The sequence below is a fragment of the Monodelphis domestica genome, chromosome 3 (genome assembly GCF_027887165.1).
Source record: "Monodelphis domestica isolate mMonDom1 chromosome 3, mMonDom1.pri, whole genome shotgun sequence".
NCBI classification, from domain to species: Eukaryota; Metazoa; Chordata; class Mammalia; order Didelphimorphia; family Didelphidae; genus Monodelphis; species Monodelphis domestica.
In genome coordinates, this window is record NC_077229.1 from 633,613 (window position 1) to 655,137 (window position 21,525).

Sequence of the window (21,525 nt, forward strand, 5' to 3'; positions counted from 1 at the left end):
CACATGGAAGGGAGTTTGGGGGTCTCTCATTGCCCGGGGCCCCAATTTACCTCTACAGGGGTGGTCTCGAGTGAACTGGGGAATCAAGACCACAACTAGAGCTGGGGTTGGGGGAGACTTTCCCAATCTGGTGACTCTGATCCCTCTGGCTTGGCTCTGCTGCCTGTGCATGTGCCCTAAGTAGCAGCCCCCTACTCAACACACTCGCCTTCACCAGGGGTGTCTGAAGAAAAGCAGCTGCTCCTGTTCCAACCGAGGTTCTAGAGCTCGCCCTGAGGGCCACAGAGACCTTCCTCTTTCAGAGCTGACCTCAATAGTAGCCAACGTGGCTGAAGGTATCAGGGAGCTCCCGGGTGGGGTCGTAAAAGCCCATTTAAGGTCTCATTCCTTGTGACTTTTATTTCTGATGGGCAAGATGAAGAGAGGGGGAAGGCTCTCTAAGAACAAGGAAGCTGCTAAGCTGGAGACTCAGCATGCTGGTATGCTTGCAGCAGGACCTGCCCCAGTCTTGGCCAAGCATGGGATAGTGTGGCCCCCACTCACATTCTTAGAGGAGGAGGGTGCAGGAAAGGTCCAGGCCCCCAGGATCCAAGTCACCTTCCCTCTCTGGTGATGGAAGAGAGTGTCGAGCAGCCCTAATGGCAAGGCTCCACATCCTCCGGCCACAGCAGCCACTTCACCTGGCTTGGACTGTGTTATGCTGCTGACAGCAGGAGGGTGGTGACTTGTCCTGGTGCTCCTCGTGGGACCCCCACTCTCCCCCCACCCCTGTGACCTCCTTGAATGAACCTCTCTTTCTCATTACAGTGGGAGACGGTGTGGGAGCATCCTGTGCATCCTGGCTCCACGTTTTCCATTCTGGCCTCTTCAATTGTCATCATCAACAGATCTCCTTTCTGTGATGGATACTGAGGGATGGGCTAAGTCAGGGTCCTGATCCCAACCCCAGATTGTACAGATGGGCCTCCCAGGGGGAGGGGTGTGTGTGTGTTGGGACATTCCTTAGAAGGTGCTCCTGAGCCCCCTAATGTGACTACTTTCTGAGTGAGTTTCAGGGGATCCCACCCTCTGGGGACCTAAAGGAGTCCAAAGGAAGCTGCTCCCCTCCACAGACCCAGACAAAACCTGTTCCAGGCCAATTTGCCTTCCCTGTAGCTGCCACCACCTCCACAGTCCCGAGAGGCAGCCCAAGCCTTCCAGCCCAACATCAGCTCTCGATGAAGCCATCAGCGCCCACCGCTGTTGGCCGCCCTGAGATTTCGGTGATCCGAGAGCTGCGTTCGCTTCAGTTGAGCATTTAGGGCTCGCTAACTGCCGTGTCATCCCGCCTCATTCTTCTCTCCCTAACCCAGCAGCCCAGTCCCTGCTGATCCCAGATTTCACCCCCTCATTGTTGTGTTCAGTGAATTGTTCTTCTTGCCGGTCCATGAGTTGGCCTTTGAGCCTTCACCAGGGCGGACCCTCCCTTTGCCACCTCGAAGCTGGCTTTTGGGGAAGTCGTGATCTGTCTGTACCACTTGTAGCTAAAGGTTCCCTGCCTGCTGGGATGTGAGTCCATGGTGTGAGGACTTCGCTGTGACCTCGTGCCACCTTGGAAGTCTCCTGGCCACGGCGTCTGGCCCTGGTCAGTCTGACCAATGGCAAGGCTCGGTGCCCGGGATCCTCACTGGCAAGCAGTGGACTCAGGAGTCCGGGGTCAGTCCTTGGGGCTGCCATCTCTCCGGTGCCATTGGTAGCCCAGATCCTAGCCTAGTCCTGCTCTTTGCTAAGCACTTCCAGAGGCTTCATCTGTCATTGAGGCATTTCTGAGGAGGAGCCTGCAGGGGCCATTCCACGGAGAGGAAGACCAAGGGTAGGAGGAGCAAGGCAACGCCTGGCGTAGCTTGTGAAGGCTTGGAACGCTGTTTCTACCCCGCTGGACATCCGTCCTCCAAGTAACCTGCCCACGCGGTGCCCAGCCTGCCAGGCTCTTCCTCGTGCTGTTCCTGACTCTTCCTTCCCACAAGCCCAAAGCCTGGACCTTTAGTGACGTACAGCTGGTAGAGGGAGGCAGACGGGGAGGTCCCTCGGGCAGCCTCTCTGAGGCCCAGGTCTGTCTGCCCAGGTGGGACGGCTCGGTGGGATGGATGAGGTGAGAGACACTGTGCAGCGAGCCCTCGTAGGCAGGCAGCACACACAGTGCTCTGCCGTAGCACTGGGGTTTGGTGGTTATAGAGGGGGGCGACTGGGCCACAAGGGCAGTGCTAGGGAAATGGAGGGAGATTCTCCGCCCCTCTGGCTCCCCACCTCCAAACCCAGAGCCCAGGGTTCCTGCCCCGCCCCTGACGGCCCCCGGCTCCGCCTCTCAGCACAGACACCAGGAGGCGCTCACGTGACCGTCCAGGATGGAGCCGGAAGGGCCCGGCTGGCTGCAGTCAATGGGTCAAAGGAGAAGCCAAGCGGCGCGCCCCGAGCTCTCAGCCCCGACTCTCCCGGTCCAAGGAAAAGGCCCCCTTCTCCCCGCCATCCCTCCCCGGGGCAGCAACTGATGGGAATTTCAGAGACTGTCCAAGGGAGGCCCCTCCTGCATTTGGCCTGGGAGCGGGCGGAGCCTGGGCAGAGGCGGGACCCAGGAGCGGGGAAGGCGGGGCCCTGACTGAAGGCTTCCAAGAGAGGAGGGGGAGGGGGATGGTCAGCCCCAGGGCCAGGGAGGGAGCGCAAAGGACTCTGGGAAACCTCCCCTGTACTCCTGGCCTCCTTATCACGTCTTGGAGCTGGCTGTGCCCTGAGCGCAGGGAATGGTAAATAGTTCTGGCATGGGGGGGGGGGGGGGGACGGGCGGGGGGGGGGGGCGGAGGGGCACCAAGCATGGGTTGGAGCGGCGGTCCTCCTCCACTGGATCGGAGTTCGAATTCTCCCTTAAACTGCCCTTGGGGCAGCCCAAGTCCCGCCTGTGCCTCCCAGACGGCCATTCCTGACTCCCTGCAGAATGTCCTGGAGTTGGCCTGAGCTGGCCGGGTTGGGGGGGACCTTACGTGGGGCCGCTCTAGCCGCAGAGGCGGGTTGGCTGTGACCGCCGGCTTCTCCTCTGGGATCTTTTTCCTGCCTCGAGGGAGAGCCAGTCCCGGAATCAGAAGGACCCAGGAGTCCTACCTCCCAGCTGTTCGAGCTAAGCAGGGGCCTCCGGGCAAGGGGCTCCGAGTGCGAGGCTCCGCCTCTGGGCGCTGTGGACACTGAGCTCAGGAGCGGAGAGGGGGGGGGGGGGGAGGACAGGATGGGCTCTGTGGCGGGGAGGATTCCCGCCGGCCCCAGGACCTGAGGAGCTGGGGGTCTCCCCAGATCTTCGGAGGCGACAAAGTTGGGGTTTCTGGATTCTGGGTCCGCACAGGCAGTCCTGAGCGGAGGGCGGAGAAGGAAAAGGAGGGCTCCCTGGAGGAGACGACATTGTTGCCGGTGGAGCTGGTCCCCCCTCCTCCAGCCAGCAGGAGCGCCTGTTGGAGCTCCTCTGCTAGCCACGTGGTGTGTGGGGCAGGGGGGAAACGCCTCCAAGGGCGGGGCTTGGTGAAGCAAGGAATCCTCAGCTGGGTCTATTTTTAGGACTAATACAAAAGGGTGCTCAGTACCTATGAAGATGAATTAATCACTAAATGGTCAAACAACTAACACAGGGCGAGCTCAGCCAGAGCTGTGAAGTTTGTCTACTCAGAGAAGGTGAGAACTAAGAATGCACAGTCCTGGGGAAACCTTCTACTGTGATTGGTAGATGTGACCGTTTAGGGGAGGCGACACAGGAGATACATCTCTGTAATTGGTAGATGTTTACGGGAGGCGACACAGGAGATACATCTCTGTGATTGGTAGATGTGAACATTTAGGGGAGGCAACACAGGAGATACATCTCTGTGATTGGTAGATATGAACAGGGAGCTGACATACTAGAAAATTCTCTTTAAAAGGAGCTCTCTGAACTCAGCTGGAGTTTTCCTTAGGACAAAATCTTGTGTTGAGTGGAACAAAGACTGACTAGTCTCTCTTAAAGCTCAGGCCGAGGCCCTTCCTACTATTTCCTCTTGCTCTGTCTCTATCCCTTCTCTTCATTCCTTCATTCGCATTAATTAAAATCTCAATAAAAACCCAGCTGACTTGGCTATTTTCATATTTGGGAAGTTTTCCCATGGCGACCACTTATTTTTGATTTAAATCAAGACTAAAAATTATCTTTACAGTTTGGCCGAAAGCTTCACAGTTTGGGAAATTCACAGCCTTGAAACCCACATTTTCGGGGTCACGATGGTCAGTGCCTTAGTTCAGACCGGTCAGGCCGCTTTGTGCCTCAGTTTACCTCAGTTCAGAATTGCTCATGGCCGCTTGCACTGTTCACATGATACCTTCCTGCCGTCCCCCTGGATGAAGGCGTCCCAGAGGGGCAGTGAGACTTCCCGGCCCTAACGGGGCCACCCAGGGCTCTGGGAATCCGGGCCTCCATAGCTAGGCAAGCCGGATCCCAGCAGCCCACGAGGCCCTTCCGCCCTTCCACGCCCAAATCGCTCCTCTCCTGCCTTCCGGAAGGAGGGCCAGTAGAGCCTCCCATTCCGGGGCTGAGACCCCCTCGCACTCCGCTCTCTGTCCTGCTTAGAGGAGAGGATGCCGCGACTCCCTCCCGGAGCCCTGGCCCAGCCCTTCCACGCCCCCTTTGCCCCAGGGCCCCCATGTGACCCCGGGACTGGGACAGGAGCTGCTGTAAGGTCCGCCCCTCGCCAGGCTCGCCCCGCCCTCTTCAGCCCCCAAAGGGACTCTGTATGACAGCAAGGCGGGCCTCCTCCCCCCCTACTACGGAAAGCCCTCCTTGGCTCCCTATTGCCTCCGCGGTCAAAGACAAAATGCCTTTCGGCGCTCGAAGCCCTTCAGGACTAGCCCGCTCCTTCCTTCCCAGGTTCGCTCTCGGTCCTTCCTGGCTGACAACTACTCAGCCTGGCCCCGAGCCAGCTCTTGGCCGTCACGGGGTGAGTTGGAGCGTAGGCGGAGCGAGAGGGGCGTGGCCAGAGGGCGGCCCACAGGGGGCGTGGCCAAAGGAGGCGGCACAAACCACAGGCTTCATCCTCCTGCCTGAGGCTCTCTTATAACCTCCTACTGACCCCCAGGAGGTCTCAGGCTCATCCGGGCTCTGCTGGCTGTTCCGAGCCTGGACACGCCCACATTTCTTTTCTACAAGCGTGGGGGGAGGAAAAGAGGATCCCCCGGGGCCCCGCACTGTCTGAGCCCCAAGAGGAGCTGGGAACTCGGGACGCCTGGGGCCCCGGGACCCGTTTCCTTCTTCGGGACAGCCAGGAGACCGGAGCGGCCTAAACCGAGCCGGGTAGCCGCTCTCTGACGCACGGGGAGGGGCGGGGCGGAATGAAGGGGAGGGCCGGGGCCGGGGAGGGAGGCGGGGCTCACGCTGGATCAGGAGGAGGGGACTCGGAGACCCGAGAGCCAGGCCGAAGGGGCGGGACGGGGCGGAGCAATGGAGGCTCTGAAAAGGCCGCGCAGAGGCCTCCGGGAACCCGGAAGTGACTCGCCTCGGCTCCTTGGCCGGCCCTGGATCTCCCTCCGCCCGGCGCCTCCAGCCTTGGTAATTCTGAAGTGGCGGCGGGGGACAGCGGGCAAGGGGGCCTGAGGGAGGGGCGCAGGCAGAGAGCAGGACTGAGTTCGAATCCTCCCGTTTACGAGTCCCTCGTGGGCAGACCCTGGCCTCCAGTGCCAGCTGGACCCCCCCCCAAGCCGGGAGCCCCTCCCCCACGTCCTGGGATTCTGCAGCTGCGTGGGGTACAGTGTAACCGGGGCTGCCTGGGGTCCACTGTGGCCTTCGGCTTATTCTTTGGGATCTTCTTTCCTGCTAAAACGTCCTGCCTGGAGGGGGAGGGGCAGTAGCGGAGGCAGTTTTAGGGCTTCTAGCAATGGTGGCAGAGGAAAGTCACGTGAGGGGCTGAATGGAGGCTGGCAGGAAGGGGAAGAGAGCCCAGGAGTCCCTGCGGGCAGGGATGCGGCTGAGGGAGGAGGAGGGCCTTCCCCACCGGGAGGACTGCCCTCTGCCCAAGGGAGCCCCGGGGAGAGGGCCGGGCTGCATGGGAAGGTCCTGGGTTCCAGTCTTGCCTCAGACCCTTCCTGTGCTCTTGGCGACTCCCATTTTGTCTCTGACCCCCTGCAAGGGCTTCCTGGCCGGAAGAGCTCCCCGTGGAGGCTGGCTGGGCGCCCTGGAGCACCTGGAGGGACCCCCACACCGCTCCCCCAGCCCAAGGGGGCCTCCTGCAGCCCCTCCCCCTCCTCCTCAGCAGTGCTTTGGCTTTGGGCCAGTTTCTTGTCACATTGGGCCCTCCTCGGCCTCTTGGTCACTTCCAGCCCTCTCCCCCCCCCTCCGCTCCCCCTTTTCCCATCCCCCACTTACCCCACCCACACTGACCCCCCCTCACCTTCCTGATTTCTCCTGAGCTCCTGCAGAACCCTGAAATGGCCCCTCCCTCTGTTCCTCACATTTCCTCCCCCCCAGGAGCTCTCTGCTGCCCCCACCTTCCTCAGGCTGCATCCAGGCAGTCTGGGGGGAGGGAAGGAGGGTCTCCCTGCAGGGGGAGGGGGATTCTCTCCTGCCCAGCCTGGTGGGGGTGGCCCAGGGGGAAGCCCAACCCTGGGGAGGGGTCTAGGGGCAGAGAGGGGCCATTCCAGGGCCCAGGGATGCCTGACCCAGGAGTCCTGACCCCCAGCTCCTGCTCAGAGCTTCCTCTGGGAGGGTCCCTGAGCTCTGCCTTCCCTCCCCTCCCTCCCCCCCAGGAGCCCAAGCCCCTTCTTGGCCCCCTCCTTTGGCCCTTGGGCGCTTGGGCTCCATCCAGTCAGGGATTCCCAGCCTCAGCTGTCAGGGGGTCCCAGGCACCGCCCCCCAACCTCTGGGAGACCCCGGCTGGCCTTCCTCCTGCTTCTCCAGGCTCAGCCGACCCAGGAACACTTGAGTCTCCCCAGGGTGCTGTCCTCCCTGCCAGGAGCTCTGGTGCACCCTGAGCCTGCCCAGCCCCTCCCTGGGCTCCCCTTCCGAGGCCTCCCTTCAGCTGCCCCCTCACAGCCTCTCCTCTTCCCAGGGTCTCCCGTGAGAGCAGGCCTGGCCCTGGGGGACTCCAGTGGCCCCTCACCCCATGGAGATCCCTGTAGGGCAGCCTCAACCTGGGAAGAAAAGGGAAAACCTGCCCCTCTGGGTCCCTTCTTTCTCCTGCTCAGGGTGCAGAGCCCCCCACACACACACACACACATTCCCCCCTGCTTTCCCAGGGAGGATCTGCTGAGCCAGGGCCCAGCTGGAGGGAGCCCAAAGGCAGAGAGGATGATGGGAAAGAGGGAGGGGGAGGAGTGAGACATTCCCTGGGCCAGGGGAGGCCTATTGGGCATAGCTGTGGCTGGAACTCCATTCAGGGACCAGAAAGTGGACTGAAGCGGGGAGGGGGCAGGAGCCTGAGTGGGGAGATGTAAAAAGGAATTCTTGATTCCTTCTTTAATTTAACAGGGACCTGGAGGTCCTCCAACATCAGAGATGTGAAGGGATTCACCAGCCCACAGTTATAGGAAGGAGAAACCATGGACAGGAAGGAGGAAGCTTAGAAACAGGAAGTGAGATAGGAAAAGGCTATAAAGGGGGGCCAGCATCAGTTGGTAGGTTTGTCAGTTACTGACAGGTCTGGCAGTTGGGGGGAAGTTTACTGCTGTGTTGGGTTGGTGGATGGTGGTTGGTTGCTGGAATATAACATTGGCCTTGAGCTTACTGAGAGAACTTTGGGGTTTGGGCCTTTGGTTCTTTTTCTTTCTTGAACTTTTTGGAATGTGGCTGCTCGACAGACTTAATTGGGATTGGATTATACACTGATTGGGTTGGTTTTGATTGGGCTGGATTTGGTTGGAACTCTGTGGTGTGAACCTTAAAACCTACTTCATAAGATTTGGTTAAGACCATTCCCCATTTTAAACAATGAAGGGACTGAGATCAGGAATGTGAGACCTCTACTCCACCCCTACTTAAGGCTGCTTTAGGGGAAGAAACTCCTTGCTGAACAATGAAAAGTACTTAAACCCATACTTATAGTAAGGCAAAAGTTCTTAAGCTGTGCCTATTTTTAGATCTAATACAAAGTGGTGCTAAGTACCTATAAAGGTCAGGCAACTTGTGAATTTACAAGTAGCAAAGAGGTGAGAAACTTACTCAGAGGTTTTCTCAGGCAGGAATTACTCAAAAGTTTAGACTTCTCAGTTGTGGAAAACGTCTACTGGGATTGGTAGCTGTGAGTACTTAGAGGAGGTTAAATAGGAGAAAATTCCCTTTAAAAATAGATGAAAAGCTGGCTCTTGGGACAGTCTCAGAAGAGACTCAGAGGAACTCGCTCTGGAAATGGCAGCTGGCCAAAGCTGAACTGGTGTCTCTCTGAACACTAGAATGCTTGCTTGGACAAATATTGTGGTGAATGGATAAAAGACTGACTGATCTCTCTCTTAGGGATTGGGCCTGGGCTGGCCTATCTTTTTCTCATTATTTCCTTTTTCTCTCTCTCCCCCTTTCTTTAATTCCTCATTTGTATTAATTAAAATCTCTATAAAACCCAGCTGACTTGGGTATATTTAATAATTGGGAATCTTTCCTGGCAACCATCTTATATTTGATTTAAAACAAAACACTGTATACAAAACATATTTTCTGGGCTCACAATTTAAGCCTAATACTCTTATCTGCAGCAATTTATGTCTTCCACTATTTTAATCATCACAGTAGGATGGTTGTTATTAGCAGTAGTTATAGATAGATATAAGCAGTTTAGGTAGTAAATAGAGGTAGTTATAGGATCACTCATATAGACTTTAGGAAATTTTCTTTCTCTGTGTCTTTCTTATGGTTTCTCTTGTTTACTGTAATCATTTCACTCTATTCTTTCACTGTCGATTTAACTTAATTGTTCCTTATTTAAACCTGCTAGAAGTTTTCCTTCCTCTGGCTTAGAGGGATGACATTAAGTTACTCCTCTACTTTATTCGCAATAAAACTTAAATGATTACAAGCTGCCCTCTTATATTGTCGAAACTCCTCATTTAACCCTTACAGAGACGAGGCTACAAAAACTAGAGGAACTTCATGGGGGACTCACTGCGGCTACTTTGCTGCCTCCACAGGGAGCCTGCAGTGCCCGGGATGGTGTTGGAGAGGGACAGAATCCCAGGCCAGGTAAGTGCGTTCCAGCCCCAGATGGAGCCCCATCAGCCAGGGAGGCCCTTCCCTGGCTCTGACCAAGATGGCCAGCTTCCTCCTTCCTGCTGGGCCATGTCTGTCCCCACATCCCAGGCAGGAAGACCAGCCCTTCTGAGCTCTCTTCTCCGCTTTGGGACTGATTCCTAAGCCCTCAGGCAGCTCAGACCCCAAGAGCTCCCCCCAGGAGCTGCCTCCCAGGTTGGATTTCTCTGGACACAAGTGAGAGCCGCCGACAACCATCAACTCCTCCTTCCCTGTTTAGTGTTCGAGTCTTTGTTCTCTGCTTGTCTGGATTCTCTCACAACTTGTTCCTCTGCTTCTTTTCACCTGTTCCCTCTTGACTCTGGCCTGGAGCAGATTGTGAGGGTGTCCCTTGGTCTGTGCCGTCCTCAGGGAAGACTTTGTCCCCTGGAGCTGCTCACTGGCTTCTGCCTGGAATCTTCCCGGCTCTGCCAGTCCTCCAAGTGCCACACTGGACAGTCCCACCCCCACTCAGGACTAGCAGACTGCAGGCACCAAGTCTCTGGCCTCAGTGTGAGTCTTCATCTCCCCTCACGCACATGGACATTCATCAGTGGAACCCCCTTCTACATCAAGGCAGGGCCTCCATCCCTTGTCCACCTTCCCAGACTTTGCCTTCTCCTCTGTACCTCCTCCCCTGTATGCTCCTCTCTCTGAGATGATGGACCACCTCCTCAGTTCTCCTCTCAGTCCTGTCTGCATCATTCATACTTTTGGCCGATCTCTGCTTCCCGATACTCTCTTTCTCTGGGGTTTTAGGACGGGGCTCTCTCTGTCCTGGTGTAGCTCCTCCATCTCTGCCCTGTGACTCTCTGTGCTCTCTGCTGGCTCCTCCTCTAGATCCTGTAACCCTGGGGTTAGGGTGAGGGAGTGGCTCCAGGCCTGCCTTTGGCCCTCTACTCTTCTCCTTCTGGGCTTCTGCACATGGTGAGCTCCTCAGCTACCAGGGATGCAAGCACCACCTCTCTGCTGAGGAGTCTCATCTGCATTTCCTGCCCCCATCTCTGTGCTGATCTCCAGCCTTTTGTTTCGAATCTCCTCACAGGGATTTCCCACCAGGGGACCAGGAGACATCTTGAGCTCAGTGTGTCCCAAGCACATTGTTCTCTCTCACCTAGACAGAACCCCCCCTTCTCCATAGCTGTATCCTCCTAGTCCCTCTGGTTCAAAACCAAGGAGCCTTCTTGCCTCTTCACTGTCCCTTACCTACATATCCAATATGGCGCCAGGCCCTGTGTGGAGGCCCACATCACCTCCCTCCTGGACTATGAAGACAACCTGCTGCTGGCTCTGTCTCCCCCAAGGCTCTTCCCACCCCAAGGCCTGCTCCATTCTCCCACCAGAGTGATTTTCCTACATCTCAGTTATGATTGTGTCACTCCCCTCCTCCTTAACCCCCAGTGGCTCCCTCTTCCCCCCAGGATCAAACACAAACCATTCTGTTTGGTGTTCAAAGCCCTCTTTCCCATCTTCTCATTCCCTCCTCCCCAGAGTTAGTGACTTACCCAGGGTCACACAGCTAGGAAGTGACTGAGGTCACATTTGAACCCAGGTCTTCCTGACTCCAGATCTGGCACTCTATTCACCGTGTGATCTGGCTGGCTCTAGTTCCAGGCATTTTCCATGTCTTCTCTCCTTTGTCGTGCCTTCCACAAAGTTATAAGTAAAGGAGGATCTGGGGCTCATTACGAAATTGGAGAGCATTTATTGGGAGAGAGAGAGGAAGGGGGAGACAGAGAGAGAGGCAGAGGGAGGGCATCTCAGCCTTTCTAGATCTCCTCCATTCAGCTTGCTCAGGCTGGGCTTGCCAGAGATCAAGAGATGAGGGAAGCTCAGAGACAAACCCCCAGCCCAGAGAGCCAGTCAGTTCCGGGGAGGTACAAAAGCCCCCTCTTCCCCCCTCCCTCTCCTGCCTTTTACCTTCCCCTCAGCTCCCCCCTCCATGGCTCAGGCTCTGGCATGTTGGTGACTCTCACACTGATGCTGGCTCTCCTGGGACACAGCAACAGGGCCACAGACACGTGACTGACTCCTCCATCCCACCCTGGGGCCCTGGGATCCCCTGTTCAGACCCTGGAGGTCCCCTCGAGGTTTCCCTTCACACACTACAAACTCCTCGGCTTCCCTCCGCAGCCTCCTAGAGCTGCTCTTCTCAAGCCTCCTTTGGGCTCTTACAGACTCAGCTTCTAGTGCTGGCTCTGACACTGACAAAGGGCGGGACTTTGAGCCCCTCCCTTCTCTGTGTGTCAGTTTCCTCCTATAACTGACCAGAGGTGGCTCTTTCTTGTCATGTGACTTTCAGCCCTCTCTGCTCTCTCTTGGGCTGCTCTAGGAGGAGGTGACGTTCCAGGATGTGGCTGTGGAGTTCACACGGGAGGAGTGGCGCCTCTTGTCCCCTCCTCAGAAGGAGCTGTACAGGGAGGTGATGCTGGAGAATGCCTGGAACCTGCTCTCTGTGGGTAAGGACCTTCCCCCTGTTGCCATCCAAAGGAATATCGCCCTCAGCAGCAGGCAGGGTTGGAAGCAGTTTTGTCAGGAAGAAGGGATGAGGGCTGGTATGCTGAGTCCCAGAGCCAGAGCCCTCCTGCTGCCTCAGTCTGCCATCCAAGGGAATGTCGCCCTCAGCAGCAGGCGGGGGGGGGGGGGGGGGGGAGCAGTTTTCAGACATGAGGAAGGGACGAGGGCTGGTAAGGCGAGTCCCCAGCCAGGGCCCTCCTGCTGCCTGGTTCTCCTGTAAAAGGACTTTGCATGGTGTAATGGGACTTTGGGGGCTCCCTTTGGTGTTCCTGCAGTCCGAGATCAGACGCATGTTGGAGAGTCTCAGACATGGGCGTATTCTCACCGTTGAATCCATCTCATCCCTCCCTGGGCCGGAATTTGTCTCCCAAACCCCTCTGGGAAAGCTGTTCTGGAGGATGTTCCTCCCACCTTCTTCCCCTCTAGGGTGGATCTACTATTGGGGCTCTTTTTCTCTTCAACCAGCATAAACTCGTAGCTCTCAGCTCCTCGGTGTCCCCAGGAGACATGATTTGTCCTTAGTCTTCCTTCCTTTGCCCTCAGGCTCCAGCAGAGCCAGTAAGGAAGGGAGGCAAAGGCCAAAGCATTTATAATGACCTGCTCTTGGCCTGGGACTCTATCTAGGGTTTTCTCTGTGATTTTCTGGCACTTCTTCCTCACTTTCCTCTTCCTTATTCACTGCCACAATTACCCCCATTTTACAGATGAGAAAATAGATTCAATTCAGTGTCTTGTTCTGAAGCACCCACATAGGAGCTGCTTGTGGTGAAATGGAAACTGAGGCCTTCCTGCCTCTGATTCCCAGCTCCTCAGCCCTCTCCTTCTGGCTGCCTCTCATTTCCTGCTAATGGAAAACTATGGACTGAGTCCAGGCTTCTCTGAAGTAAATCCCCTAAAACGTACCACTGTGGTTCTAGATTGGTTCCCTGAACGTCTTCCCCTTTCCTCTCCCTTCCCTAAATGCTGGGGAGACTGTCCTCTAGGAGTCCTTATAAGCCTCCTGTAGGCCCTGCTTGCCCTTCTTTGTGATTGTCAAGATGAATGGACTAACTGAGAGACTGCATTGAATCCAAGGAGGATTGTTGAGTTCCCCAGGAGAGGAGGCAGAGACTCCCCAAGAGAAGAGTCCAGGAGGCTCAGAGAGGTGTCAAGGAGGGAAGAGCAGGCAGGGTGATGGGACGAGAGCTGATTCTTGAGGTCCCTATGTCTGGGGCTTCATACTGAAGCAGAACACTGACCCTTGGACCCATTTTGGGAGTTCAGGAGTTTCTTCCAGAATGGACTCGAACAAGGTGGGAGGGGGGCTACTGCTCATTCCAGATCCCCCAGGAGGATAACAGACACATCCTACTCTGGGCTCCTGCATTAGAGACCCTGAGAGGTAAGGGCAGACTCCTGCAGCAACCTCATGGACAGAGTCTCTGAGTGGAGTCACTGAACTCTCCAGCCTTTCTCTAAAGACAACTCATCCTCCTCCCTGACTGATTCTCCCTTGCTCAGGGCTTCCAACACCCCCAGAGGGAATCGTTGTGGATGCTGGAGTAAGAAGGCCTGAGTAGCTGCTGCTCAGATATGGGAGGGGAAACTAGATATGGGAGATCCAGGCTTTTCAGAGCCTTCTGTGTGCTCTGGTGAAGCCAGGGCTAGATTTAGGGGCAGGAGTACCTGACTTGGAATTTTTCCTGGGCAAGTCACTGAACCCTTGTGCCTCAGTTTCCCTCTCTGTAAGATGATGCTATTGGACTCCATTTCCTATCACTTCCCTTCAGTATTTTGGGATCCCACCTGCAGGGAAACCAATCACAAGAGGGAAGGCTCTGAAGGGAAGGAGCTCTAGAGAGGTCTAGTTTCACTCTGAGAGGATCCTGGGATAAGGAAGTGTTGGGGAATAGAAATCTATTTAGTTCAAGAGGGAAATCAGGAACTAGAGGAGTGAAGAGATTGATAGTTAAAAGAGAAAAGCCATCAAAGGGGGAAATAATCCAATTTCTAAAGATAAAAATAAACACCATTTGCATATGGGCCCTATTATGTGTCATACACTTTATAAATATTATCATTAAATCCTCATAGGAACCCCAGGAGTCACTTGATATTATTACGTTCATGTTATAGTTGCGGAGCCTGAGACCAGCAGAGCTCCTGTGACTTGCCCAGGCTTAAAAGTCCTGGCAAGTTTCTGAGGTTTGATGAGAGTGCACCACCACCCATATTGGGATTCTTAAGAAGAACATCATGAAAGTGCCAGCATCCGTATAAGGAGGGAAATGGGAAGAGAATTGTAAAATCTTTCTTGCCCGTTTCCTTATGAATGGATCAAGGACTCAATTTACTCTATGAGACATATTTTTATACATGGAAAATGCCATGTTTTTGTTTAAATTTTATTTAGTAGGAGTTTAAGAATAGGGAACAGAACAAATCTTTTGTGCATTGACTAAATGCTAAAAAGTGCTGAATTTCTTCATCTGATCTCAGATACTGGAACCAAAAATAAGGTCGACAGCAATCATGAAGGGAATTCCATAATGCTTACAGAGAAGCAAGATGATGAAATGGAAATAATTATTGTGCATGCACCCAGTGGTGTCTGCCTAGGATGAGAGGGTTGAATGTATAGACAATGAAAATGAAAGCAAAAAGATTGAAAGGGAATTGTCTAGTACCACGGACAGAGCATGGCTAGCCACAGGATTTGGTCTCAGCTGCCAGGATTTTGGATCAAGTCACTAATCCAACCTTTCTGAGGTCACGGTTCAAGGGAGGAATGTAATAAAGCTAGCCTGTCCCAAATCTGATTTGTTATGAAGAGCAAATGAGATCATATGAGAGCCTCATTATTTCAATTGTTCTTTAGCTTTGAGGCCATGGCACTTTCCAAGGATGGATTGTGCCCATTTGAGTTGGAAGATTTCTTACCTGAGGAAAGAATATATAAAGCAGGTTTTGTTCTGACAGTTGAGGAAAAGAGATAAGAGTTATATATGTGTAATTGTTGCTCTATACCTATGTTTTAGTGTTTGCTTCTTTTAGAAAGAGAGATCAGACCTGAAATGAAGCTGACTGCAACAGAGGTGAGCCTCTCTGTGGAAGAAATGAACCTACAAAGATTCATGAGTGATTGTCCCGATAACTCTGCTTTCAGAGAATTCTATGTTGCACCTCAAAATTCATCTCATTTTGAACATCAAGGAATTCACTCTGGGAGAAAATCTAGTGAAGCTAATCAGTGCAAAAATACTTTAATGTGGGACATCACAGAAGGACAGTCTCTTAAGAAACCTTATGAATGCAACCAATGTCGAAAGACATTCAGTCAGATCTCATATCTTACTGTACATCAGAGAATCCACTTTGGGGAGAAACCTTATAAATGCAAGGAATGTGGAAATACATTCAGTTGGAGGTCAAATCTTGCTAATCATCAGAGAATCCACACTGGGGAGAAACTTTTTGAATGCAAACAATGTGGAAAGAGATTCACAAAGAACTCCTATCTTGCTGTACATCAGAGAATCCACACTGGGGAGAAACCTTATGAATGCAAGCAATGTGGAAAGAGATACTCAGAGAACTCCTATCTTGCTGTACATCAGAGAATCCACACTGGGGAGAAACCTTTTGAATGCAAGCAATGTGGAAAGACATTTAATCACAGCTACCGTCTTGTTATACATCAGAGAACCCACACTGGGGAGAAACCTTATGAATGCAAGGAATGTGGAAAGACATTTAATCACAGCTACCGTCTTGTTATACACCAGAGAATCCACACTGGGGAGAAACCTTATGAATGCAAGCAATGTGGAAAGAGATTCTCAGAGAACTCCAGTCTTGCTGTACATCAGAGAATCCACACTGGGGAGAAACCTTATGAGTGCACCCAATGTGGAAAGACATTTAGTTGGAGGTCAAATCTTGCTAATCATCAGAGAATCCACACTGGGGAGAAACTTTTTGAATGCAACCAATGTGGAAAGACATTCAGTCGCAGTGCCTATCTTGCTGTACATCAGAGAACCCACACTAGAGAGAAACCTTTTGAATGCAAGGAATGTGGAAAGACATTTAATCAGAGCTATCATCTTGCTATACATCAGAGAATCCACACTGGGGAGAAACCTTATGAATGCAAGGAATGTGGAAAGACATTTAATCAGAGCTATCATCTTGCTATACATAAGAGAATCCACACTGGGGAGAAGCCTTATGAATGCAACCAATGTGGAAAGACATTTAGTTGGAGGCCAAATCTTGCTAATCATCAGAGAATCCATACTGGGGAGAAACCTTATGAATGCACCCAATGTGGAAAGACATTCAGTCGGAAGTCAAATCTTGCTAATCATCAGATAGTCCACACTGGGGAGAAACCTTTTGAATGCACCCAATGTGGAAAGACATTCAGTCAGAGGTCGAATCTTGCTGTACATCAGAGAATCCACACTGGGGAGAAACCTTTTGAATGCAAGCAATGTGGAAAGAGATACTCAGAGAACTCCAGTCTTGCTAAACATCAGAGAATCCACACTGGAGAGAAACCTTATGAATGCAACCAATGTGGAAAGAGATACTCGGAGAACTCCAGTCTTGCTGTACATCAGAGAATCCACACTGGGGAGAAACCTTATGAATGCAACCAATGTGGAAAGACATTCAATCAGAGGTCAAATCTTGCTGTACATCAGAGAATCCACACTGGAGAGAAACCTTTTGAATGCAAGCAATGTGGAAAGAGATTCTCAGAGAACTCCAGTCTTGCTGTACATCAGAGAATCCACACTGGTGAGAAACCTTATGAATGCAATGAATGTGGAAAGACATTTAATCAGAGCTATCATCTTGCTATACATCAGAGAATCCACACTGGGGAGAAACCTTATGAATGCAAGGAATGTGGAAAGACATTCAGTCGGAGCCACCACCTTGCTGTACATCAGAGAATCCACACTGGGGAGAAACCTTATGAATGCAAGCAATGTGGAAAGAAATTCTCAGGGAACTCCAGTCTTGCTGTACATCAAAGAATCCACACTGGTGAGAAACCTTATGAATGCAAGGAATGTGGAAAGACATTCAGTCGGAGCTCCTATCTTGCTGTACATCAGAGAATCCACTCTGGGGAGAAACCTTATGAATGCAAGGAATGTGGAAAGACATTCAGTCAGAGCTCCTATCTTGCTGTACATCAGAGAATCCACTCTGGGGAGAAACCTTATGAATGCAACCAATGTGGAAAGACATTTAGTCAGAGCCACCACCTTGCTCAACATCACAGAATCCACACGAGGGAGAAACCTTAATAATAAAAGCTGTGTGGTAACATGTTCACAGGCAGGTCCAGTCTTGCTATTGTGTGAAGGAAATTTACCCCCCCCCCTTTCTGGGGGAGTATATAACTTGTATGAGCCTGAACTTGACCCAGGTGAGGATTATGTGATGGAAACCATTGAAAGATGATAGAATGGCAACTATAAAAAGGCAGCAATAGTTGAGAGATCAGGTGACAACAGGGTGATGTCCCCTGCAGTGCCCCCAGGACTGCCCCCCTGGTAACCCTGGCAAAAAAGATAACCATAGTTGGCTCCTGGGATGAGAATTGTGTAAAATTGAGATTTGAACTCTGGACTCCAATCCCCAGGAATCCTTGCTAGCTCCCTGAATGGCCTCTAATCTCACTGAATTCTTACCTGGGACGAGAACAAAATTTTATCTAAAGGGTCTTCCCCATAGGCGGGGGCTCTCTCTCTCTCGGACTTCCGTTTTGGGGCACACATGGCTCTTTCCATAATGTAGGTTATCTTGTCTAGGCCTCTTGCCTGGGCACGTGTTTTTTCTTATTCTGTATTTTCTTTAATCTTTAACTTATAATAAACCTCTAAAAAATATAATACTCCTTGCAGAGAGAAACTAATTTCTACCTGCCTCAGTCTCCCCTAAATTTTAACTGTTACAGTTTTTGGCGACCACTAGATTGGATGAGAACTTCTCAAATTTTTTGGCCTAGATAATGATTTTTTTTAAGCCACGTTTCTCCAAGATGCTTTTTAGAAAACCATCTTGATCAGCTCCTGCCTGGGGCCCTCTCTGGCTCCTGCTTCTACTCCTGGCCTCTCATCTGGTGCCTGAGATCCTGGCCCTGCCCACCCCAGCGGTCTGTCTCTCACCCATCTGGCCTCCTCCCCAGACCCCCAAGCGTGACCCCAGCCGGCTTGGAGCACATCACTCAGGACTCATTGGGACCAGCTGGTAACAGTATTGGCCACATGGGCGGAGGGGAGAGAAAGGAGATCGGGTAATTTTCCCTTAGGCTAAGCCTCCACGTGGATGGGGGTATTGACCACAGGAGCTATCATAGCAGGGGAGAGAGAAAAGGGAGAGGAGAAGAAACAGACTTTTCAAACAGACTTTTAAGCAATGGGCTATTTAAATGATACCTTTTGACTGTTCTGGTAATTTCATTGATTTCACCTGCGTGCCAGAAGAAAGATTCAGCCCAAAGATTCAACTTTGAAGGGGCAAATGGGTGGCTCAGGGAACTGATAGCCAGGCCTACAGACATTCGGTCCTGGGTTAAAATCTGGCCTCAGATACTCCCCAGCTGTGGGGCTCTGGACGGGTCCCTTAACCCCCATTGCCTAGCCCTTACCACTCTGCCTTCAGACAATAGACATTTAAATGGATAATTAATTAAAAGAAAACAAAAGCACACACACACACACCTAAGGAACTTTAAAGACTGGAGGTTATGGTTTTAATGCATTTCAGACTCCAATGGTTTATAAAAATATTCTATTGCATTTTGTGTTTAAGGTTTAACTTTGTGATTTTAAGTTCATATACTACTGGATTCAATATTCTGTTACACTGAAGGTTGATTGAATTTATTTTGAATGTACTTTTGAAATTCTGTTGTTTTTCCCCTATAACTGTGCTGATCAAATATTATTGTAATTAAGCCCATATAAAAAAAAAAACAGTCTTTCTATTTTGACTTTGTAAATTATCACATAGATGGACTTCAGGACTGGTTATAATTGTATAACAACCTTTGGAAAATTTAATATGCTAAATATCTCAAATGATTTTAAGGGTTTTTAAAATATGATTTTGTAATTTTTTTTAAACAATCTGGTTAATTTTGCCTGCCCCTACCACGAGGTAAGGCCCATTACAGTAGCTGAAGTGAAATACATTTTATAACCCCCAACCTTCCTGCATTTCTAAATATGTGAATGGAAGTTGGGCAGTTAATCTCAGGGCATTTGTATCCCTATAAGCCTCCAAGATAAAGGAGCACCCCTTTATTTATACTCTTCAGCTCACCAGAATGATATATAGATTTCTTGATTAAGTTCTTAACCCAAGATGAGTTTTACCTTGTTTAAAAAAAATATGTTTAAATACCAAGGTTGAAAGATTGCTGTGTTTGTAAAAACTGTGACAAATGTCCATCAATTCATAGGTTTTAAAAATGCCATACAGCAACTTATGTGAAATATGAAAGTGTGCTTGTTTGCTATTGTAATTAATTGGGCTCTTGAGAATTTTGGGGATTTTGAAGCCTATGTATTTGTCAATTCATTTGCCTTCTACTCACAGTGAGCATGGCCAGACATGAAGAGGAAGTGGATCTCATTTTTGGTGAGAAAGCCTTGCATTTTATATTTTCTTAGCTGCCACAGAGTGTCAGTGATTATAAGCTACATTCTTGAATTTTAAAGCTCTTTTATTATTATATTTTTCTTGCACGTGCAATATACTTTTTCAGTTTTTTTTTTATTATTTTTCTCTCCTTTTTATATTTGAAGCACATGTCACCAGCATTAAGATTGTCTTTAACCTTTTGATTTTTAAGGTTAAGATACATTTGCTAATGCATGCCCTAAAAAGCTTGTGACTATAAAAACGATGCCATTAATTACTTAAATAAATTATGGGACTTTGCTTAATGATTCTGTCCGATTCCAGGACAACATATAGAACAAGAGCCATTGCACAGGGCCAAAGAAAAGCCAATCCTGGATGGTTTGATGCACTTCTAGGCCAATATAAAGGTCTTGAACCTAGTGTGAGACTTGGGGTTGTGACACTTGGCTTATGTTAAGATGTAGGCCTTCCTTGTGTCCACACTCACTCTGAAGATACTCAAAGAGGAGGATCCCCAAACTTGGCTCCTATAATCTGGTCCCTTTCTTTTCTGCCTCTCATAGTGTGGCAACTTTCTGTAGTCCTGGCTACTGACTGGGTAAATGCATCATTGCTTAGATCATTTTATTGGGCCATGATTCACGGACCTGTCATAGATTTATTTTTCTTTTACTTGGAATTTTTACACATAAGACTTTGATAGTCTATATTTTCATACGGAAATTTTTTCTTTTGGATTTTTCTAATTTTTTTTCTCTTGCCAATTGATTCATATACCTCATACCTCAGCCATGCATCCCTAAGTGATCCTGTTTTTTTAATCACCCTCTTAATGGGGGGAATGTAAAAAATATCATTATTTAAATTGCAAAGTTTAAATTCCTTTTGAGAAGAATTTTAGGTAAAGAAACACGATACCTCTCTGAATCCAGAACTGAACTGTTGGAGAAGCCACCATGAAGAAGCCTCCAGACCAGCCAGCTGCACAAAAATGAACTTTGGGTGTAGCTGATTGAATATTTATTTGTATGTATACTTTCATGCCAAAGGGGACTGACTGCCCCCTAACTGGCTTTCTGTCAATGCGTCCAGTAATTATTGGGGTTTTTTTTCTTATCCTCAAATTATTGTAATCTTTAAATTGATTATGTTTTTACGATCCTTTGGGAAAGGACTTCTTCCCAGAGGATCAAATGAGGGGGGGGGGGGGGTGTAAAATTGAGATTTGAACTCTGGACTCCATTCCCCAGGAGTCTTTGCTAGCTCCCAGAATGCCCTCTAATCTCACTGAATTCTCACCTGGGACAAGAGCAAAATTTCATTTAAAGGGTCTTCCCTGTAGGCGGGGGCTCTCTCTCTTGGACTTCCGTTTTGGGGCAGACGTGGCTCTTTCCATAATGTAGGTTATCTTGTCTAGGCCTCTGGCCTAGGCACGTATTTTTTCTTATTCTGTATTTTCTTTAATCTTTAACTTTTAATAAACCTCTAAAAAATATGATACTCCTTGCAGAGAGAAACTAAATTCTACCTGCCTCAGTCTCCCCTAAATTTTAACTGTTACAATTATAAGATAGTGGTGTAAAAATGGAGATTTTGAACCCCAGACATCAATCTCCAGAAGTCCTTGGTATTTCCCGTAATTGCTATAATCTCACCTGAGTCTCCACCTGGGCAACATCATGAGTATGTAATTGGCAGTCACTGCCTCCCTCTCGCTCGGCCTAGACACATGCTTTCTTATTTTGTGTTTTCTTTATTTCTTAGCCTTTAATAAACCTCATAAAAATATAATACTTCTAGCAGAGAAACTAATAACTGCTACATTGGCTAAATTTTAATCATCACAGAGCCTGGCCAGAGGAGAAGAAACTGGGACTTTTGGCTCTGAGTTTACTGGCCAGGAAAGTTAACTCTTCTCTGGGTTCCTGACCATAAAGAGAGACTGGCCTTTTTCCTGACTTGGGCAGAGAGAAGACCTTCGTGGTTTTGACAGAGTCTGGATTTGAGTTACTCAAGCAGAGATTATCTGACTGAAGAAAGAAAATACTTGTCCTCCATCTCTGGCTGTCTCTGAGTCACAACTGTGACTAGACTGACATTTCCTAAGC

At 50.4% G+C, this 21,525-nt stretch overlaps 1 protein-coding gene across 3 annotated transcripts; it reads left to right on the forward strand.

The window, feature by feature from the left end:
* The first annotated feature begins 5,099 nt into the window (after nucleotides 1–5,099).
* Nucleotides 5,100–21,229, forward strand: LOC130458142 (zinc finger protein 420-like). Of its 3 annotated transcripts, none has more exons than XM_056821143.1 (4): nucleotides 5,100–5,590; nucleotides 9,086–9,205; nucleotides 11,583–11,709; nucleotides 14,785–14,966. In XM_056821143.1, exons 2-4 carry the CDS (start codon nucleotides 9,116–9,118, stop codon nucleotides 14,817–14,819), a joined length of 252 nt encoding a protein of 83 aa, XP_056677121.1. In that variant the 5' UTR covers nucleotides 5,100–5,590; nucleotides 9,086–9,115; the 3' UTR covers nucleotides 14,820–14,966. The 3 variants fall into 3 exon arrangements, with proteins under 3 accessions (XP_056677121.1, XP_056677120.1, XP_056677119.1); XM_056821142.1 differs by having other exon boundaries at nucleotides 5,113–5,590; nucleotides 9,154–9,205; nucleotides 14,801–21,229; XM_056821141.1 differs by having other exon boundaries at nucleotides 5,114–5,590; nucleotides 14,801–21,229.
* Nucleotides 21,230–21,525: the final 296 nt, after the last annotated feature.